At 40.5% G+C, this 19659-nt stretch overlaps 1 protein-coding gene across 3 annotated transcripts in view; it reads right to left on the bottom strand.

Annotated features, from left to right (window-relative positions):
* Window positions 1-19659, bottom strand: part of MAN2A2 (mannosidase alpha class 2A member 2) — a 280528-nt gene that overhangs the window by 13194 nt on the left and 247675 nt on the right. For all 3 annotated transcript variants that reach the window (XM_083184110.1, XM_083184112.1, XM_083184111.1), the window contains 8 exons: window positions 14220-14402; window positions 12948-13062; window positions 12012-12079; window positions 11578-11743; window positions 9791-10027; window positions 8163-8285; window positions 5547-5661; window positions 1557-1690 (listed from right to left, as the gene is read on the bottom strand). In XM_083184110.1, the coding sequence (XP_083040236.1) occupies window positions 1557-1690; window positions 5547-5661; window positions 8163-8285; window positions 9791-10027; window positions 11578-11743; window positions 12012-12079; window positions 12948-13062; window positions 14220-14402 (1141 nt within the window). The remainder of the gene's footprint in view (window positions 1-1556; window positions 1691-5546; window positions 5662-8162; window positions 8286-9790; window positions 10028-11577; window positions 11744-12011; window positions 12080-12947; window positions 13063-14219; window positions 14403-19659) is intronic.

Below are 19659 nucleotides of genomic sequence, written 5' to 3'. Positions count from 1 at the left end.
TGGTGGACCTAATGACTGTCGACCTATCATTTATAAAATAACCTTGAGAAACACACCAGGAAATGTTTTGCGCAAGAACCTTTTAATGCTGTATCACTTCCCCCATCTAGTGGATGTATTTATGCAGCTGAAATGTGCTGAAACACTTGTAAGCAAAAATACAGAAGTAGGTACGTGAAAACATTTTGTTTATAAATAATTCAATATATAAATATGATCTTATATTGTCCAACCAAATGTTACTTTCACTGTTTGGTGTCAGTCACCTTATAAACAGGCAGAGCTGACAGAAGGTGAGGTGTCTCCTGGCAGGGACCTTGGCTCAGCTGTCAGTCTCTCCTAATAAATAATGGGCAGTAGCGGGAGAAAGCCAATGCTAATGCAAATTAGTCTCATTACTTGTTTATAAGTGGTGTGATAATCCTACTGCTGTGAAAGTCTACTGGTGCAACACTGAATGGAAAGAGAGAACTTAACAGTCGAAGGCGGGAATTCAATGGTCAGTGGGAAATAAAAAAAAACTGCAGTGCGGGTTTTGTCCCGCTACCACAGTTTTTGGCCAGGAAATAATATTTCTATAGAAATCACTATCTTTTTTTCACACCTTCAGATCAAGTCTGATTCTTCTGGAAATGGTTTATTTTAGGAAAAATCACTGGCCATTATTGTGGATTCCCAGCAGCACCCCCCACCCCCCACCTCCACCCCCGAGGACTAATTAAGCAAGTGCAAGTTTTCAAATAGCTTAATTAGTCAGTAATTATGCACCTTCCAAAGCAATGTTTTCATCCAGCATTGGAAGCTGGGTCTTCTACAGCAGGGAAAGTAATTAGTGTGAGTGTCTATGAGTGTGTGCAAGTATTTGTGTGTGCATAAGTGTGTGTGTGTGTGTGTGTGTGTGTGAGATAACATCTCCCAGCAGTCTTGGAGTCTCCCAGCAGGCTCCAGTACCTCCAGCATAAAGATGGAGGGAAGACCATTAAAGACACCAAGAGTTGTTATTTATATTTTCACTGAGAACCTTGCATCAACTTTTTTTTTTAGTGAATACCATAGATATCGGGAGGGCACCTACCCATGGTAATCCAAAATTGGACAGTAACCTCGCTCCAGCCATCTGTCAATAGACCGTGTCCCTACTACTTTTTGCTGTGAGAGTTCCACAGCTGTTTGACCTATTAGCTGACATGATGCTAATACAGCTATACTATTAGTACAGCATTTACCCCAGCTGCTACAAGGTGCTACAAGTATAAATGTGCTAGGGGGGAGAAAAATCATATGGAGCTAAAGAGCATAACATTCGGGTTATAACTTATGAAACCCTTATTACAAAGTACACAATCCTCTCATGCAACTACAGACATAAAAAATACATTTAGTAAAATATTGTGACTACAATTTGGTAGTACTTGGCACCAATAATAATAATAATAATAATAATAATAATAATAATAATATGGCCTTTATCATTATCTCATGTTCTACAGTATGTGTTTCAGAATTTCCATTTGTGCTTGCAGAGACAGACATTAATTAGGAAAACAAAGGAGAACCTGAAAGCCATTGAGGTCTGTATAGAAGGTATCCCCACTCTGTATGTCGGTACTAAGTCGCATGGCGATCTCTTTATTGACGTGATCACGGATATCAATCATCGAGCTGATGTCTAGAGAGAGACCTTCAGTTCCTGTCAATTGAGCACAATACTGAAAGTAAAAATACAAAACACAGAAACAAGAGCCCAAGTGATACTAAATTCTGTTCTACACACAGCTTGTAGCAAAGGGATGACAGTGGTGCGAGGGAGTTTTTGAACCCAATAGACTTTTCGGAATTTCTCTAGAACAGAGTTTAGATCTTCACATATGACATAAAAATATATAAAAAGAACCCAATAAGTCAAAGAACACAATTTAAACAAATATATATATGCTTTCATTTGTTTATTAATCAAATTAACGGTCAGCATGCTGGTGGATCAACCAATCAGTGTGCTGACAGCCATTAATAGCACTGCAGGAGGGCAAGATATGATTTTTTTAAACTGCTTGGGTGTGTAGAGGCCTCACTGATTAAAGGTGCCCATACACGTTATGATAACTGCGTGCAATGCGATGCGTTATCGGGCGGATCGCATCGCATACGTTTTGCATGCGATTTGCGTGTGATGCGATCCGCAGGCAGTACAAAAAGTATGTGCAGCACATGCTTTTTGCACTGTGCGATGCGATGCTCACGGGAGCACCCATCGCGTTGCATTGCAGGCTTCTCATCATGTATGGGGGCCTTAACTTTGCCCAGGGCCTACAATGCTGTTGAGACAGGTCAGTAACTCACAACTGTTTACTGTAGTGGCAGCAAATCTAGTATCACTGTAAAGTACAGACACAACAGGGAAGTATTTTGTCATTAGGAAAATAAACAAAATGTAAACAAATACCTTGCATATTACCTGATTTTATATAAAGCACTGGGAAAGTATTACTATGTTATATGCAGTGTTTTGGTAACAAGTGTTGGTGGCCTCCTTCCCATAGCTACATAGTGGAATTACATCTCATTGTCAAGTCAGACTTGAAGCTGCTGATGTGCAAAATTTGTGAATAACTAATAATAACAATAATCTGACTGAAAATGTTTTCCTGGAATGCTACAAATGCCATATAGAGGGTTCTCAGCAGAGATACTGTAGAGGCTTAGAACTTCTAACGTGGTTACATGACTGTTGTGAGACAAATGTACAGAGGAGAGCTGTGTGTATTTCCAGTAAGCCATGGCAGGTAAATTATTCCCGTAGAAAGCAATTCTGTCTCTGAATGCATTATAAACACACCCCACCTCCAATTTCAGAAACCCAATATGAGCAGTTAATATAATCAAGGATTGAGGTGTAGCCCGGCAACTTTCAAATGTAATGGTCATAGAACATGACAAAATGACTGAGGCTGTGATGTGCAAACAATTGAATACAACAAAATATCAGAAAACTGCAGTATTTGGACATTTTCCACAAGATCCGCCTCTTCCCCTCTAACCCCCTCCCCTCTCCACAGTTTGCTCACATGGCCTCATATGCACAATAGGACATCGGGGGGTCATAAACCCACAAGCCCTTACTTTGAGAAGAACAGCTCTAATCGGATTAGCTGTCTCAAGCAATAATATAATAATAAGTATACAGGTGCCATTTATATGCATTTAGTTCCGTGCACACAATGCAGGAGAACTTATGTCTGATTAGAGTTCAGCTCCACACTGGCCTCTATGTTGCCGGTCTTTCTTTCGGTCAATTCTTCACTAAGGGATAGATCCCTGGTTCCCTTAACTGCTGCAGGCAGACTAAAACAAGCGGCCACAAATTGAGCAGGTTGTGCAGGCAGGACACCCTCTACAAAATTCACAGATGTCCATTAAAAGCTGTATTATACCATGTTCTATGGCAATAATATCTTCAGAGAAATTTTGCTAAGATACTTTTGCGAAGATTTTTCTTTCAGATACTGTATGCTTGGTTTCTCAGAGGTTAATGAGAGAGAAATGAAGGCATCATAGTTGGACTTACGGAGATTGCGGAGGAAAATATTGCAAGACTTTCTGCAGACTACACTCTTCTCTAGATTCGGCCTGATAACAGTTAATGACCCATTCTGAGGGATTACAACACAGGCAATTAGTATAGCTGTGTCCTCAGGAAGTGCAGAGAAGTAGCTGGACAGGGAATCATGCTACATTAGCATGAAACAGAAGGTGGGTTCACATAAACCTCCAAACTGTTCAGCAAATATATAACCCACTGCTAATGGACCCTTTTTGGGTTATATAGCAAACTTGTGTGTATTATACATAACACAATATGGGGGAAATTTACTAAGATGTGTATTCTACTTCAGATGTGATGTTGCTAGGGGAAACCAATCAGAATCTACTTCTTATTTATTTAGCACCCTCTAGAAGATAGTAGACAGGATCTGATTGGTTGCCCATAGCAACATCACATGTGAAGTAGAATACACATCTTAGTAAATTTCCCCCTATATGCTAAGACAACATGAAGGACTACTTCCTTTGGCACTATTGTTTATAGCTATGTTTTCCCAGTGAGGAAAGAGCACATACCCTATTGGCCATTCCTAAAAAAAAACATAGAGGTACACAAATAAGGCTTCTTCTATATAACATGATAAGAATAATCCATGGATAATAATGAATTTTCTTTCTATAGCGCTCTTTCTCCGATAGGTATCAAGGCCCCTGGATAATGATGAAGCAGACCGGTAACGGTTTCGTTGTGTCTGAGAGGATGAGCACAATGTAAAGTGGTGGCGATAATAAATCAATGCCATTCTATGGGTGTGCTGCTTTATTGATCCACCATTGTTTCTGCCTCAACCACAACATCCTTGCTCTTTTTAATAAATGGATAGGTCAGGTCTCTGCCAGATTTATTGTATCAAAGTCATCTATAATTTTCTACAGGAACAGAAATAACCTCCACGGGCAAGTAGGTGGCTGTTTATCCAAAGGTTAAACTTTGCAGCTGGAACAGAACTGATGAGCAGCAGTGGGGATGTACCAATACAGTGGCAGTCCTCGTGGTGGAGCTGCAGTTCAGTCTAAAATTCAAGAAGGGGAGTCCCTCACGCTCATCTATAAGTTCAATAAAAATGAAGCTACACATAATAGTATTTTAGGTGAAAACAGAAATGTGTAGAGTAATAAATGGAGTGGTTCTAGAGCAGTGGTTCTCAACGTTTTCCATGTCTCCACACAGAATCACAAGTGAAATAACTAGCTCCACCTGTGGATCTTTTTAAAAGTGTCAGTGAGCAATGAGTGCACCTGTGCACATGCTGGGTGACCTAGATAATGTGAACTGTGTGGGGGTCTTGAGGACAGAGGTTGAGAACCACTGTTCTAGAGGGTTCAGATATATTTAACATAGCGTAGCTCTTCTGATTTCTCCACCTCCCTGAAAATCTAAATGCGCTTCTAGTAAGCAGAGGCTTTGAAGTGTGCTGGGCAAACCAGACAGGTTCTCCAATGTAAAAGGCATCCAATGAGGTCCATAAAGGTCTAAAAACAACACTTTGATACAATGGGATTACTGGGAGAATTGTTGTTGCTCTGTGTAGGCAGGGCTATTTTTCAGCAGGCTCCAGCAGGAACTGAGGCCCTTATTATAGTTCACTCTTTCTGACAAAATATTTCTTAGATGGACAAAACCATGTGCACTGCAGGTGAGGCAGGTGTTACTTGTGCAGAGATAATTAGATTTGGATGGGGTTTTACACCTGCCTCACCTGCAGTGCACATGGTTTTGTCCATCTAAGAAATATTTTGTCAGAAAGAGTGAACTAGAATAAGGGCCTCAGTTCCTGCTGGAGCCTGCTGAAAAATAGCCCTGTGTGTAGGAAAATATCACCCTTCCAACATCAGCCATCACATACATTTGCTTCCATAAGGTTTACATCACTAACATTAATATTTTGGGAAATGCAGCTAAAAGAATGTGCACACTTATGGTCACCATCAGAAACACTGACCTGGTAAATTGTACAGCCTCATGACCTGCTGAACATGCTGAAAGTGGCAAGTCACCTCCGAAAAGAATGGACCCTCGATGATTCTGACCACTGGTGGGTCTTTGGGTGTGTACAGCTGTAACAATGAAAACACATACAGTGTCTTAGGCCAGGCAATGCTATGGAATTCCAAACAGAAAAATATTATTCCCCCTCCTCAAAGCTAGATCACTCTGCATACTTTACCTCTGCCCACCCTGCATTACAATATGGTTATGCTGTTTGCTTGGCTCCCAACACAGACTCAGCCCTCACAGAATCAGTCTACAAAGCAGAAAGCATGCAAATGGGCAAAACCATGCTGCACTGCAGGCAGATGTAACATGTCCTGAGAGAGTTAGATTTGGGCATGGTATGTTCAAACTGAAATCTAAATTGCAGTGTAAAAATAAATCTAACATCTGTCTGCTCCATGCAAAAGCATCCAGTATTTATCCTGCAGAGAAGCATTAAATATGTATTTGCTCCCCTTGCAGAGCCACATGGCTTGTTCCACACACAAAATTACTTGCTTTTTAGCTTTACTGAATCTGAACCTTAAGGCCCCCATACACTATGCATTTTGGGCCCGATTTCACCAGATTCTGGAGGATTGGGCTCAAAAATCGGGTGAAATATGCCCAAAGTGCGTAGTGTATGACATCAGATCTGATGAAAATGCGCCGTCCTGTGCACATGGAATCAGATCTGGAGGTCGGACGATCTGCACTAAGACAAATCTTATGTGCAGCAGTCAATGCGGCAGGGAGCAAGGTCCGGGCGTTGAATGGAGAGCAGGGTGTGGGGTAACGACGAGTGGCAGGAGAATAGAAAAAAATCCTACTCAAAAGACTGGGCGGCCGCTGAATGGCTGCCACTACCCCGCCTGCAGCTCCCCTGGGTTACATGTGATAAATCACATCAGATTTATCACATGTAAAAATAGCACATCAAGTGCCAACTCTTATCAAGCTCTCCCGGGGGAGATCAGGGGAAGTCAGGGCTGACATGTTCTTAGGACAAATCGGCCTAATGTATGGGGGCCATTAGTCAGTTATATTGCCAGCATTATACCATGGGTAATTTACAGAGACCTATTCTGTTAGAAGATTTGAGTATCACACTTACAAACACAGCCTAAAGGCCCCCATACACTAGCCGATTTTGGTCAGATTTCAGCCAGATCAGTCGGATCTGGCCGAAATCGGACCAAAATTGGCTAGTTTTGATGTCCCCTCAGATCCAATGCGCGGTCCCATGCGCATCGGATCTGCGTCGGGTGGTCGGACCTGCTGCACGTCCGACCACCCGACTTGGGACCTAATGGGGCGGCGCGGCGGTAGAGGGAGCAGGGGGGGCTGGGGACGCTGCGGGGGACACAGGCGGCATAGAGCCGGGCAGGGGGAGCCTGCGGGACCTGTCAGTACTGAATAAAAAAAAAAGCCCATACAATGAATGGGCGGCCTGTGATTGGCTGAGCGCTCTCTCAGCCAGTCAGCAATTGGCTGAGAGAGCGCTCAGCCAATCACAGGCTGCCCATTCATTGTATAGGCTTTTTTTTCTAGCACTGACAGCTCCCGGCTCTATGCCGCCTGTGTCCCCCGCAGCGTCCCCAGCCCCCCCTGCTCCCACCAGCAGCCCTGCTCTGTAGCCCCCCCACCCCCCCTGCTCCCCGGGTTTTTTACATGTGATAAATCGAGACGATTTATCACATGTAAAAAATGGCGCATCAAGTGCCAATCTAATCAAGCTCCCCCCGGGGAGCAGCCGGGGAAGCTCAGGGGGAAGTCGGGGGCGACTTGTCCTAAGGACAAGTCGCCCTAGTGTATGGGGGCCTTAACACAGCAATCACAGAAATGTTCTGCAACATTTCCAGGTTGTGAAACAGCTGATAGATCAGAAGATATTTACCTGCAGTGCCTCTTGGACACATAGAACAGGAGGAGAGAGAAGAAACAATCTTTGACAGCTATTTTGCTACATTGGTGGCACTGAAAATACAATGTAACCTTTTTATTAACTTAAACCAGTGGTTCCCAAACTGTGCGCCTAGGCTCCCTGGGGTGCCTCAGGACACTTGCAGGGGTGCCTCGGGTTGGTCATCCATGACCAATTCAAATTATTTATGATCAATTATTTCTGGACAAAACCAGTGGTGGCCGCCAATCATAAAATGTGTACAATCAGAACCAAATCCGGCCCTTTACCACATAACTGAACCTAAGAAGCACATATAAACACAATCTACTTAATTTGATATATATTTTTTGAGGCCTAGGGTGCCGTGATTAGAAAAAGATTGGGAACCCCTGACTTAAACTGTTAGTTATGGCTTACTAGGTGCCAGCCGCAGGTTAACCGCTGAAAATAACTCGTAACACCAAGCACTTACCATCAATGTAACACCCACGGCTAATTGAATTGGCCTCTAAATGTGTTTGTAGACCCACATACATTCTGGGGGTCCTCAAGACTTTCAACCTGTGTACATTATCTTTTACCTGGCTGATCAGATATTGGACAAGCACAAAGCAAACCTAAAAGGACGACCTATTATTTCCTCTGTAAATGGAACATGTGGGTTTGTTTGCTCAGTACCTTGGCATCTCCATCAGGTAAGAAGAGATAAGCTCCACTCTTGTCCTTGGATGTACGAGTTCCATAGATGAGAAATTCCATGTTAATCTTCTGTTCCTGCTCATCTTTGTCTCGTTTAATACTCTGCAGAAATCAATAAGTAATTACATAAATCCCAACACAAACACACTCTCTAAACAGCATACAGGTCTCATATATGAAACTCAAAACAGACAGCCATGCATTCATCAGTCTAGAGATAGAACTTCCACTTCTACTAAGATTATCCCTTGTCACACACTATTCTTATATATGATTACACCAAAGTAAAAATATGTGCAAATACAACAACAGCCAATTAATTGAAGGTGGAAGTAAAGTCTGTCTTTGGATGGAGAACTAACAATGTATTACAGTACATTTATGGCTAACATCTAACCAATTCTGCATTAGTATCAAATGTGCCCCCACCCCCTGCAAACACAGGAGCAGGTGCCGTGGGAATACAACACTTGTGACTTCAATCTTTTCACTCTTAGCATAAAAAATGGTCAAAGACACAGTACACAATTTTGATTAAATTAGGGAAAGTAAATGGTGGTCCCATATTAATATCTTGAATAGTTAAGGGATCTCAACCACTGCATTTAAATACAGAAAAAATATATACAGGTATATTTCTTTATGCATTCGTATATGCATATTGTAATCTAAAGGCAATGTTATTCATGTGCAGTGAAAGAAAAGACACCAGGTAAGCATTGCGATTTTAGGATTGATCCTACTGATACATCAGGACACCAGAATCGATCAGAAAACCGCAATATACTCATCTGAAGATCAATCAAGAATGGTTGGAGCAAATGGTTGGAAAGTGTACATAAGAAATACCCATTGACATGGAGTATGTTAAAAGCAGCTCGGAGAAGATGCTAATATAACATTTTAACTTTTATTTTGTTTAAAGTCCACACTAGTAATCATATCATCAGCAAAAAAGTGTTCAGTACTCTGTAATCCTGCTATTACATCACAGACACTACAATTATACTATAATTGTATAATTGGCTGTGTTTTTGGTAAACCAGACATGGCCTATGGTCATCATCATCTTGCAACTTGCACCTGGGGTCAAGTCCCCGCAAGTCTGAACTTGAAAAGAGGTTTACCTGGCACAGGCTTCTCTTTATGCTTTTGACCAAGGCTTTGGGACAAACAACGAGCCCAGGGTAAATATCTGTCTAGAGCCAGAGGAGTCAGTTTTGTGGTACTCGTTCGCCCCCAATATTTGTTCAGCCGCTAACTGAGTCTGTGGTGTATTGGAGTCATATGACAGAGTGATATTTGATGAACATATCCAAATATTTTATAAAAGTTGACTTCCATGCTTGGAATACGCCCGCGGAAATTCAGTGAGGTAAATGCTTTCTCACCCAGAAGTGAAAACGTAAAATGCAAGGAGTACAGTAATGTGGAGAATCACTTATGAGACTTGGATATAATGGCCACTAGTAAAAACTGTAAGTAAAATAAGCCCTCCTTAGTAAATATCTCTCATTAGTAAACAAAGGATTTGCATCTAACCAGGGGATCTCTCATTAGTAAACAAAGGATTTGCATCTAACCAGGGGACATCTCCCCTCTCTCACCTTCAGCAAACCTGTGGTACCAGAAAACCACACCTGCATATACTGATTCTCCAGATAAAAGTCATCGGTGCTCGTCTCCAAGATCTTCACTGGAAATACATCCTGTTTCTTTATGGTCAGGTCCCGCCCATGGAGATATACACGGACACTGGATTTAAGGGTAGTGTGTGCATCAAATGACATGTAAAGCTGGAAGATGCTGAGCCCAAGAGATGGTAATCGTGCTGAGAAAGAGACCTGCAACAGTAGCACAGACATGTTCCAACCATACAGCCCAACATTTCAAAAGAAGTAAAATAAGTGTGCTCTTGATCTGCCCAGGTCATGGCACACCTGTACATACTGTATACACCCATCACTACTGGCATATTACATCTCATATTACAAAGAATAAACATTTATATATTTACATTTTCTATATGTTTTAGATATGTATTATTCAAGTATATTTTGGTTTTAGATGTTTTTCAAGTATATTTGTGAATAGAAATTACAGGCAGAATCTGTATGGGTTCTCACAAAAACAGATACATAACAGTAGACACTATGGGGGAAATTTACTAAGATGGGGATTCTATTTCACAAGGGATGTTGATATGGGCAACCAATCAGAATTTACTTCTTAATTATTTAGCACCTTCTAGAATAGATACTATAATAGATAGTATCTGATTGGTTGCCCATAGCAACATCCCATCTGAAATAGAACTCCCATCTTACAGTAGTATATCCCCCTATGCTATCTTTTCTATGTCAATGTATAATAAGTCTGTGCAGAAAGTTCTGCAGCATAAACAACAAGGTACAAAATTAGGTCGTGACTGAAATGAATATAAGGTCTGGCCCAGCTCCACTTCCTCACCATCTACCTGAGGGTGCACTCACACCTGAGCTGTTCTATGTCTTCATTTACAAGTATTCCATGGGTATGCATAAGTATGTAATACAGTTTGCAAAATCACTGTGGCATGCCTTAAGCCCATAATACCTCAAAATGAAATGCATACGACATGGTCATATGCAGGTCATAAGTGCGGACAAACGAGCGATCGTATGTGCTTTAAAAGCACATATGATCCGCTTAAGGCCAAAATGGAAGCTGATGGATCAGACATGCAGCACATCTGATCTGAGGGCTGACCTCTGTACCCGTGAGGCTGCGAATTGTGCGCACAGGCAAAATTCTGCGGATCGTGTGCTCATTGTTCAGGTGTATAGCCAGCTTACTTTGATCTTTATAGTGCCCTATACTTTTGAGCTTTGCAAGTACTTCTAAGATGGACTTGTGAACAGAGCCTTAGGGCAAAAACAGATAGTCCAACAAGTAAAGATGACAGAACAGCAAAGAAGCAGCACCATGTCATTATCATTGTGTATGACAGCTCACACGAGCAGGGCCCTCTTCCCTCAAGTGCCCTTGATTCTCTTACTCATACCATCTTCTACTCCATACTACCTTCAACAGCACCAAATCCCATATTTTATGCCACCCTAATACTTATTTTAGTACTGTCTGCTGATGCAGCTATGTTCATATACCCTGTACTTGTCCTATACTGTCTTGAACTGTAAGTCACAGTTTTCTTATTATGCTTATTATGTTCTCTGTAATTGGGTGCTGTGCATTCCTTGTGGCGTCATATGAATAATGGATAATAATAATTCTAATAATAATGTATTTGTTGCTACTAAGCTCATTCTGTTGCAGCAGGAGTCAGCAATGACAAGAATATGGTGGGGGAAACCTTGTAGACACCTATATGCTTATTTCCAATGCTTTTGCTGACCTGGTAAACGTCAGGGTTCATGTCAGTGACAGACTGCCATATTGGACTTATCTGGACGGCCATCGGCTGACCTTCCTCTGTAAGCACTCGGACATGGGGTGTGTTCACCAGGAGAGAGATCACACACAAGCGATTTTGTTCCACTGGGTTGAAGACTACCACATACCTAGAACGCAGCCAAAGAAAAACGTCTGAGCACATCTATGATATGAGAGGCCAATATGTTACCAATAATTAGGTGCAGGAAGATTTTCAATTGCATATAGTCAAAATCTCATGCTGGATTGTACCGTGTGTACACAGTATAACATATGTCTACTATGGTAATACACTTAAGGTCCAATAAAAATTAGTAAGACAAGTGTTATAATATGTACAGAAATATAAGTATTAATTTGAATATGTTAAAATACGAGATGTATGTACCAGCGTACCTTGGAGATGTACCTAATTTTATAACGGTTTTCTCGGGCAGTGTTTCCTGAGTCATCCGGCTGTCATCCTGAAAGTGAACACCGAAAGATTCATTTTGCTAACTTAAAAAAACAATGGCAGTTATACAATTGCTACATTATTAGTAGGGTCATTAAGTAATCTGACTTGAATACGTCATAGCCTTCAATTGCCAATGGGGGGAAAATAACATATTGGCAGCATAGTGGTATAGTGGTGGACATTACGGCCTTATAGAAATGAGGTTGTGAGTTCCATTACAGGTCACAGTTTATCTGTGTGGCGTTTAAATGTTCATCCTGCGTGGGTTTCCAGCAGGTGCTATCTTTACAGTGCACCAACTTTCTATCCATACACTTGGTGGATGCTGGTTAACTTTATCAGGGTATACTTGCAGCAGCCAATATTTAGTTCAATAGATGCATTTAATAACAGACGTATTTATGCTTTTGTGCAACTGAGCATATCCCGCAATTCTGCCGACACTCCTTACTTCAGATGAGGACATTTACTTAGCCCTCTCAGTGTCAAGTAAAGATGCTATGACTCAGTACATGAGTCTGCGTGGCTGGAGCTTGGGTTTGCTCTGACTAGATTATGTGCACAGTGAAGACTCGCAAGATCCACAACAGCCATACATTCAACTCTACTCAGCTACTAGATTGTCATTTGTAATTACTACACTTGTGTTTTTGTGAAAATCGCAACTGGAAAATGACTTAAGACTGTAGCCCACCTATAGCAAACTATATAGTTTACAGTGATGGACTCGTTTCCACACGTGGACTTGAGCAGTGTTTCATTATTTGTATTCTCATTGAAAGGAGCAATGGGACTTATTAATTCAAATGACTGAAATGAATCTATTTAAATAACAGACTTGTAGTACTATCTTGTTGTGTCCGTAATATAATTACCGTGCTGAAGAACGGCACAGAATGATCATAGTGATACTTCTCCTTGTCTGCCACAACGAGGTAGTGAGCTGCATTAATTAAAATGCGTTTCAAATTCATCAGCGAATGGAGTAACCTAAATAGGACAGAGAGATGAACATGCAGAGACTTGACGTGCAGAGAGATGCAGACAGATACAAATCAGGGTTAGGGGCAAAGAGCAGATACATTACCATTAAACAAATGAACATTAGCCTAGAGACAGATTTTAGCAGCAATTCCGCATAGGTTTATTTTTAAGTACACATTAAGTAGCCAGCTTTTTCTCATCTGTCTTTCTTCAAATCATTATCTATCCTTTTATTTTTTAATGTACTCATTTTTTTTTAAAACCATAATACAATTCGAGGTTACACAGGCTGACAGGGCCCAGCATGTCATGTGAAGGCAGATGCGTGCGGAAGAATTTACAATACACAAAACTTAAAAAGGTGTGCAAATGCCTCTATACTAATTACTGTCATCATGTGACATGCAACTGTGGTTGCCATAGTAGTCACATGTCGCAGCTCTGCATAGCCTAAGCAAACCCATCAACATTTTTCTTATAGTCTGCATAGTCTCACTTTGACACACATAATGGGGCAGATGTATTAAGCCTTACAAAGAAATAAACGTGAGGGTGATAAAGAGTGCAAAATGTAAAGCCAATCCACCCCGAATTGTCATTTTTCAAACACAGTTTATAACATGACAGATAGGAGCTGATTGGCTGGACATTTATCACTCTTTTTCTCTTTCGCATTTATCTCTTTTTAAGGCTTAATACATCTGCTATATGTCTCATGTGGTTACCACCCTTTGACTTGCGTCTGTCTAGCTTATGGCTGCAAATGGCCTATGCACTTTGTTTATCTTCATATTTTAATTTGAAACATGATTTGAAAAAAATAAATTACAATTTGTGTCTATCTGTCTACTGCTTTGAGTGTGCAACTTCTTAAAACCCACACTTGAGTAAATTTACCCCCATCTGTTTTTATTATGTAGGTTACATGTAATATTAGGCACACTTTTGTGTATTGTATTGTTTGCTTTTTTGTTTTCGTTTGTCTGTTTGTTTTCTAGTCTGGTTCTAAAAGTAGTATAATAAAAAAACACTTGATTTAATAAAAAATTATAACCCCATCTGTATGACACTAATCAGTTAAAATATATATTTCCATGTGGAAACTAGACAAACGCACACACAATGTTTGATGGCCTGTTCCAGTCACTGTAGCTCGTTCTTACCGCACACCATAGTCAATGACCACCGCTTCCTTTGCTGTGCCAGTGATGGCATCATGGTGTTGGAAGAGTCCAAGGTTACGCCTGGCATCGGTTAACAAAGCATAATCTGAAAGTGGGTATCTGCTTTCCAAGCCAGCTCTCCTTGCATGATTGATTGCCAGACTGTACAGGATCTCTGCCCCTCTAGAACAGGTACAAAGTGTAAAATTGATCATTTCAGGGTCTTGAAAGCGCAGTACTTGCATTTTGGCTAGCTTCCTTCTATGAGCTACTGTATGAATATATAAGTGTTCCAGTTTTGTCTGAATAAGCCAGTTAACTGAGGAGCTAGTGACACACACCACAGACATAAGGTGTAATGACATTGGGCCTGATTCAAGTCTGCCCATTAAAGAGCATTCTTTTGTTGCTTAGTGAGCGGGTAAACACTGCCTGCTGGGCGAGCAGCCTCGTCCAATCAAAGCTGGATCAGCCCCCATTGTAACGATGAGTCGAACAATTAAAACTAAGCTTCACATAAGGAATATTTTTGTATATATATATATATATATACATACAACCCAATAGTGTTATTTGGCGCCCATATATAATTTGACAGTATAATATGTTAAGTCTTTCCACTTTATGTTAAATTATCATCCAAGACTTCTTATTAACTATAAAACATTTATTATAAAACATATAAAAAGCAAGTGCTCTTGGAAAAGAAGTATTCTCTTGAAAGCAGGATCATACCAAGTACCCGACGCGTTTCGTCTCTCTATGAGACTTCATCAGGGGTTTGATACTTATAGTATGGATCTTTATAGAATTAAAGATGTTTCTGGCTTGTAAAGAAGTAGGAATAATTTATTCACACTGGATTTCCAAAGTGTAACGAGAATAGTTACTGTTAATGATCTTTAATTAGAGAATTTTTTTCTCTTATTTTCTTTTCAATAATAGAACTGGACCAATTATGAGTAAAAAAGTGATCCCATTCACTATTGGATATTCATAGGAACATAATGCTCCAGGCAGGTGAATCGAGCTTAGGTGAATAAGGGTAGCCAATAACGGCAAAATTCTTAATTTGTAACCTCCAATGAGAGATTCCTTAATTAACTCCTAGGTTTGAAGCAAGGTTGTAAGTAAGCAGGTGTTTAGGCTTTATATTTTCGGCCTCCAGAACGGTGATAAAATCACTTCCTAGTTTTTGGGGGCGAAGAAAGAAATCCCCTTAGTGTAGCCTGAGCATGTGTACTCTTCAACATCCAAAGGGCAACACCTTTCTGGAGGCCGAAAAATTAAAGCCTAAACACCTGCTTACTTACATCATTGATTCAAACCTAGGAGTTAATTAAGGAATTTCTCATTGGAGGTTAGAAATTAAGAATTTTGCCTTTATTGGCTACCCTTATTCACCTAAGCTCGATTCACCTGCCTGGAGCATTATGTTCCTATGAATATCCAATAGTGGAAATCCAGTGTGAATACATTATTCCTACTTCTTTACAAGCCAGAAACATCTTTAATTCTATAAAGATCCATACTATGCTCCAAAGTCAGATTTACCCAAGGGAACATTGGGAAATATACTATTCGCTGACACATACCGCACCTGGTTAACTGTAAACAAGAAATTACACAGAAACCACCAGGCCACGAAATATGCACCCTTCTGGGGTAACCCTAAATTTAAACCAGGCATGCTAGAAATAGGATTTTCCAGATGGAAAACTAAAGGTATAATGGCAATTCGCAACATATATGATCCGGGGGGTGCCCTGCTCACGTTCCAGGCCCTAACAGAAAAATTCTCCCTACAGCACAGGGAGTTTTTCATGTACCTTCAGGCCAGGCATTACGCCCAGTCCATGCCCACCCCTGTGAAGGCTCCGGCCACCATAGACCCACTACATTCTGTATTCGTTTTAAGCGCCACAGGCCCATATAGGCTCAAATATTTATATCCAGATCTACTACCAGTAACGTATGACACTATTTGGACAGAGACTGCAGCAAGGTGGGCAATAGATGTTCCCCAGATAAACTCCCATCTACTTATTACAAAACAATTAGAAAAAACACTTAAGATACTACATTCTGCCTTACTCCACGAGGTCCACATAAAAACGCTGCATAGAGCCTACATCTCTCAGTCCCAAAGAAAACATTTTGTTCCAGGAGATCTGGGGCTATGTTTGAAATGTAAAAGCTCGAATGCCTCATTTTACCATAATATGTGGGAATGCGGTAAAATACGCAAATTCTGGGACAAGGTGGCGAACTTTATCAACGAAGTATGCCACTTACACTTGCAAAAAGACCCCTTGGCGATGCTTTTGGGGAACTTTGCCAACTGGGATTTACAAGGCAGAAAAACAGTGTTAAACTCCTTTTTGATAGTAGTGGTGACAGTTGCAAAGAAAATTATCTTGCGATGCTGGACATCATCAACACCACCCTTCCTATCAGCTGTTAAAGCAATGCTATTACAGTTATTATATATGGATCGGAGGGCCGCGATCACAGATATTGAGAGGGGGGTGGCAAAGTTCCACAAAAAATGGGGCACATACATCGATTATATGGATGCTGACACGCGGAAACATATATTTACAGTGTTTGAAGGTACAACATGGTACCTACATAGGTCGCTATCAATGTAGCTCATCACCCTTAGCCGTCCTGTAGTTAATGGGGAGGGGGGAGGGGAGGGGGGGAGTTGACTTAGGGGATAGGTTAGATAGGTATGTTCAAATTATAAATGATTCCTATTACTACTTAGACATGTCACCACTATAGATTGAGACATAATCGAATGATAGTATACTGATTATATGAATCCAGCAAATATAGTACGCATTAAGAGTTAGGAACGACAAATGGTCAAAAATGAGCCAAGATAAAATGTTTATTAGAAAATTTACTGTATGGACAACATGAAACACAAATGTATTGGCAAAATTGTAACCAATTTCAGCAATGTATCACTGTCAATTTAATTTTCTTTTTTTTCTTTTCTGAGAGGGACATGTGCCCTCATTGTTGTACTTTGTTCAGATTTGACTATGAAAATACAAAATAAAAGAAATTGTTATACAAAAAAAAAAAAAAAGATCCATACTATAAGTATCAAACCCCTGATGAAGTCTCAGAGAGACGAAATGCGTCGGGTACTTGGTTATGATCCTGATTTCAAGAGAATACTTCTTTTCCAAGAGCACTTGCTTTTTATATGTTTTATAATAAATGTTTTATACTTAATAAGAAGTCTTGGATGATAATTTTACATTAAGTGGAAAGACTTAACATATTATACTGTTAAATTATATATGGGCGCCGAATTACACTATTGGGTTGTGTATTGGATTGTGTGGATCCCTCTAGTAGGGGGTCTAGTGTTATTGGCGACCGCCTTTTATCTAGCGCAAATTGTTAGTGATATTGTTTTGTTGATAGATATATATATATATATATATATATATATAATATTCCTTAGGAATGCCTCTCCTATATTTCAAGGAAAAACAAACATGTATTTTATTAAAGCTATTTATAACAAATCCAGAAGTGTTGCACATTCCCACCAACATATATATCACATGAGTTGAGAAGACAGAAGTTTGTGCCCTCACATCACTGTCTCTCCTGTATGCTCCAGAGGAGAACTCGGCGACCACTGTCTATTAACCTGGTTACAGCAGCATTGCTGTGCTGTGCTGTGCAAAGCAATTAGTGCTGCAGAGATGCTGATAAGGTTTTTAAATGTTAATCACTTTACTATCGCTAGGGAATATTTACTTGTAAATAAATAAATATCTAATTTGAGTGTACAATATTTAACATCTCATTTAATGCAAATATTATTGTCTGCTACTCTGCTATATGTTCCAAAAAATTACAAGATCAACAACACATTTTATATTTGGTATATTATGACTAAATCAAAGAATGTTCAACAGTTTCCGTCATCTCCGGTAAATAATCATGTGAATCCAGACTCCTGAGTTAATGTGATTTATTTCCAATGCTCCTAATCATGTACTGGTAATAGGATTTGTGCATGAGAGAGAGGGGAGGGGGATTGGGGGGTTGGGAGGAAGGTTTAGTAAGCTCATTTCTGCAATGAGTAATACCTCTTTTACACCAACATCCATGGTTCCAATCCAAACATGGTTCCAATCCAGGATTTGCCCCGCTTACACTGTGGTGCCGACCCCCAGTGTAAACTAGGGAGGAGCTTGGAGATGATATAATCTCCAAGCGCCGGGACCGCCAATTGCTGTGCTGGGAGCAAGCCCAGCACCAAGGTAAGCTGCTGGGCTGCCCCCAGCTTCTGTGCACCTCCCTAGCCCCTGTCCATGAGGTGAATGGATGCTGCACAGGGCATTCATTAACCTCCTCCTTGGCTCCGCTGCTGTCTGCGCAGTACAGCAGACAGCAGCGGAGGCTGTGTGTGCTCCCCACCCAACCTCCATACTGACAGCAGGACGCTGCGGTCTGGAGGTTGGGCTCCCCCATTGCTGTAAATGAGAGTCGGGTAGGATGATCCATCATACCCGTTTACACTGCCCCCCACCTGGGTCCTCCCTGTGCTCCACCCTGGTCAGGACCTGGTTAATATTCACAGGGAAATGGATTGAAACAAATTATTCTCTTAAATGTAAAGGCTATATTGCTGATAATACTCTGGTTACAGGAATTCATAACCTACTGTATAACAGTATACCCCTTATTGGTCATGGTTCACTAAAAAGTACAGCCGCACTTCCTCTCCTTTACCCTACCAGTCCCTTTTTTCCTTTTCATACCACTTCTGTAGCCATAATAATAAAACTGTACAGAAAATATATACAGTACACATATTAAACTTAATTTGAAAACAATGCCAACAACTCCTGTCATTCTAAACAATTTGAGTTTTTACACATGCAGGGACATATGTAATTACAGACTTGATGTTCCCTTACTCTCAGATCTTCTTTAAATTAAATTCCAGCACCACTTTATGGTATAACTGGTGAAGGATTTGGGGGCTGACCAAAGGGGATACTAATCAGGACATTAAATTGGGTTTACTTTTTCATTTAGGCTGCGCCCTTGCAGCACCTAAGGCCTCAGCTTATCGAATGGATTTGGTATTTTCTAACATTTTGTGATAAGTGTAGTCTATAGTAAAAGGAACCTGAAAGCAGTCTGTTGGTCAGCTGTTGGGTTACACAAACTTTATTTTGTTGCCTCCTTTTGTATCTAAGCACAATCAGTTTCTTTGTATTTGTTTACAAGACTGTAAATCAAAATGATTTAAGGTGCCCATACACTGTGTGATGAACTCCATACTTTAGTACTAGATTGCATTGTATCTAGTACAAAAAGCATACAATGTGCTTTTTGTACTAGATACGATGCAATCTAATACTAAAAGCATGGGCCGCACAGACTTTCTGTGCTGTGC

The sequence above is a fragment of the Crinia signifera genome, chromosome 4 (assembly GCF_055691185.1).
Source record: "Crinia signifera chromosome 4, ASM5569118v1, whole genome shotgun sequence".
Taxonomy (NCBI): domain Eukaryota; kingdom Metazoa; phylum Chordata; class Amphibia; order Anura; family Myobatrachidae; genus Crinia; species Crinia signifera.
This window is presented reverse-complemented; position numbering and strand designations above follow the sequence as displayed.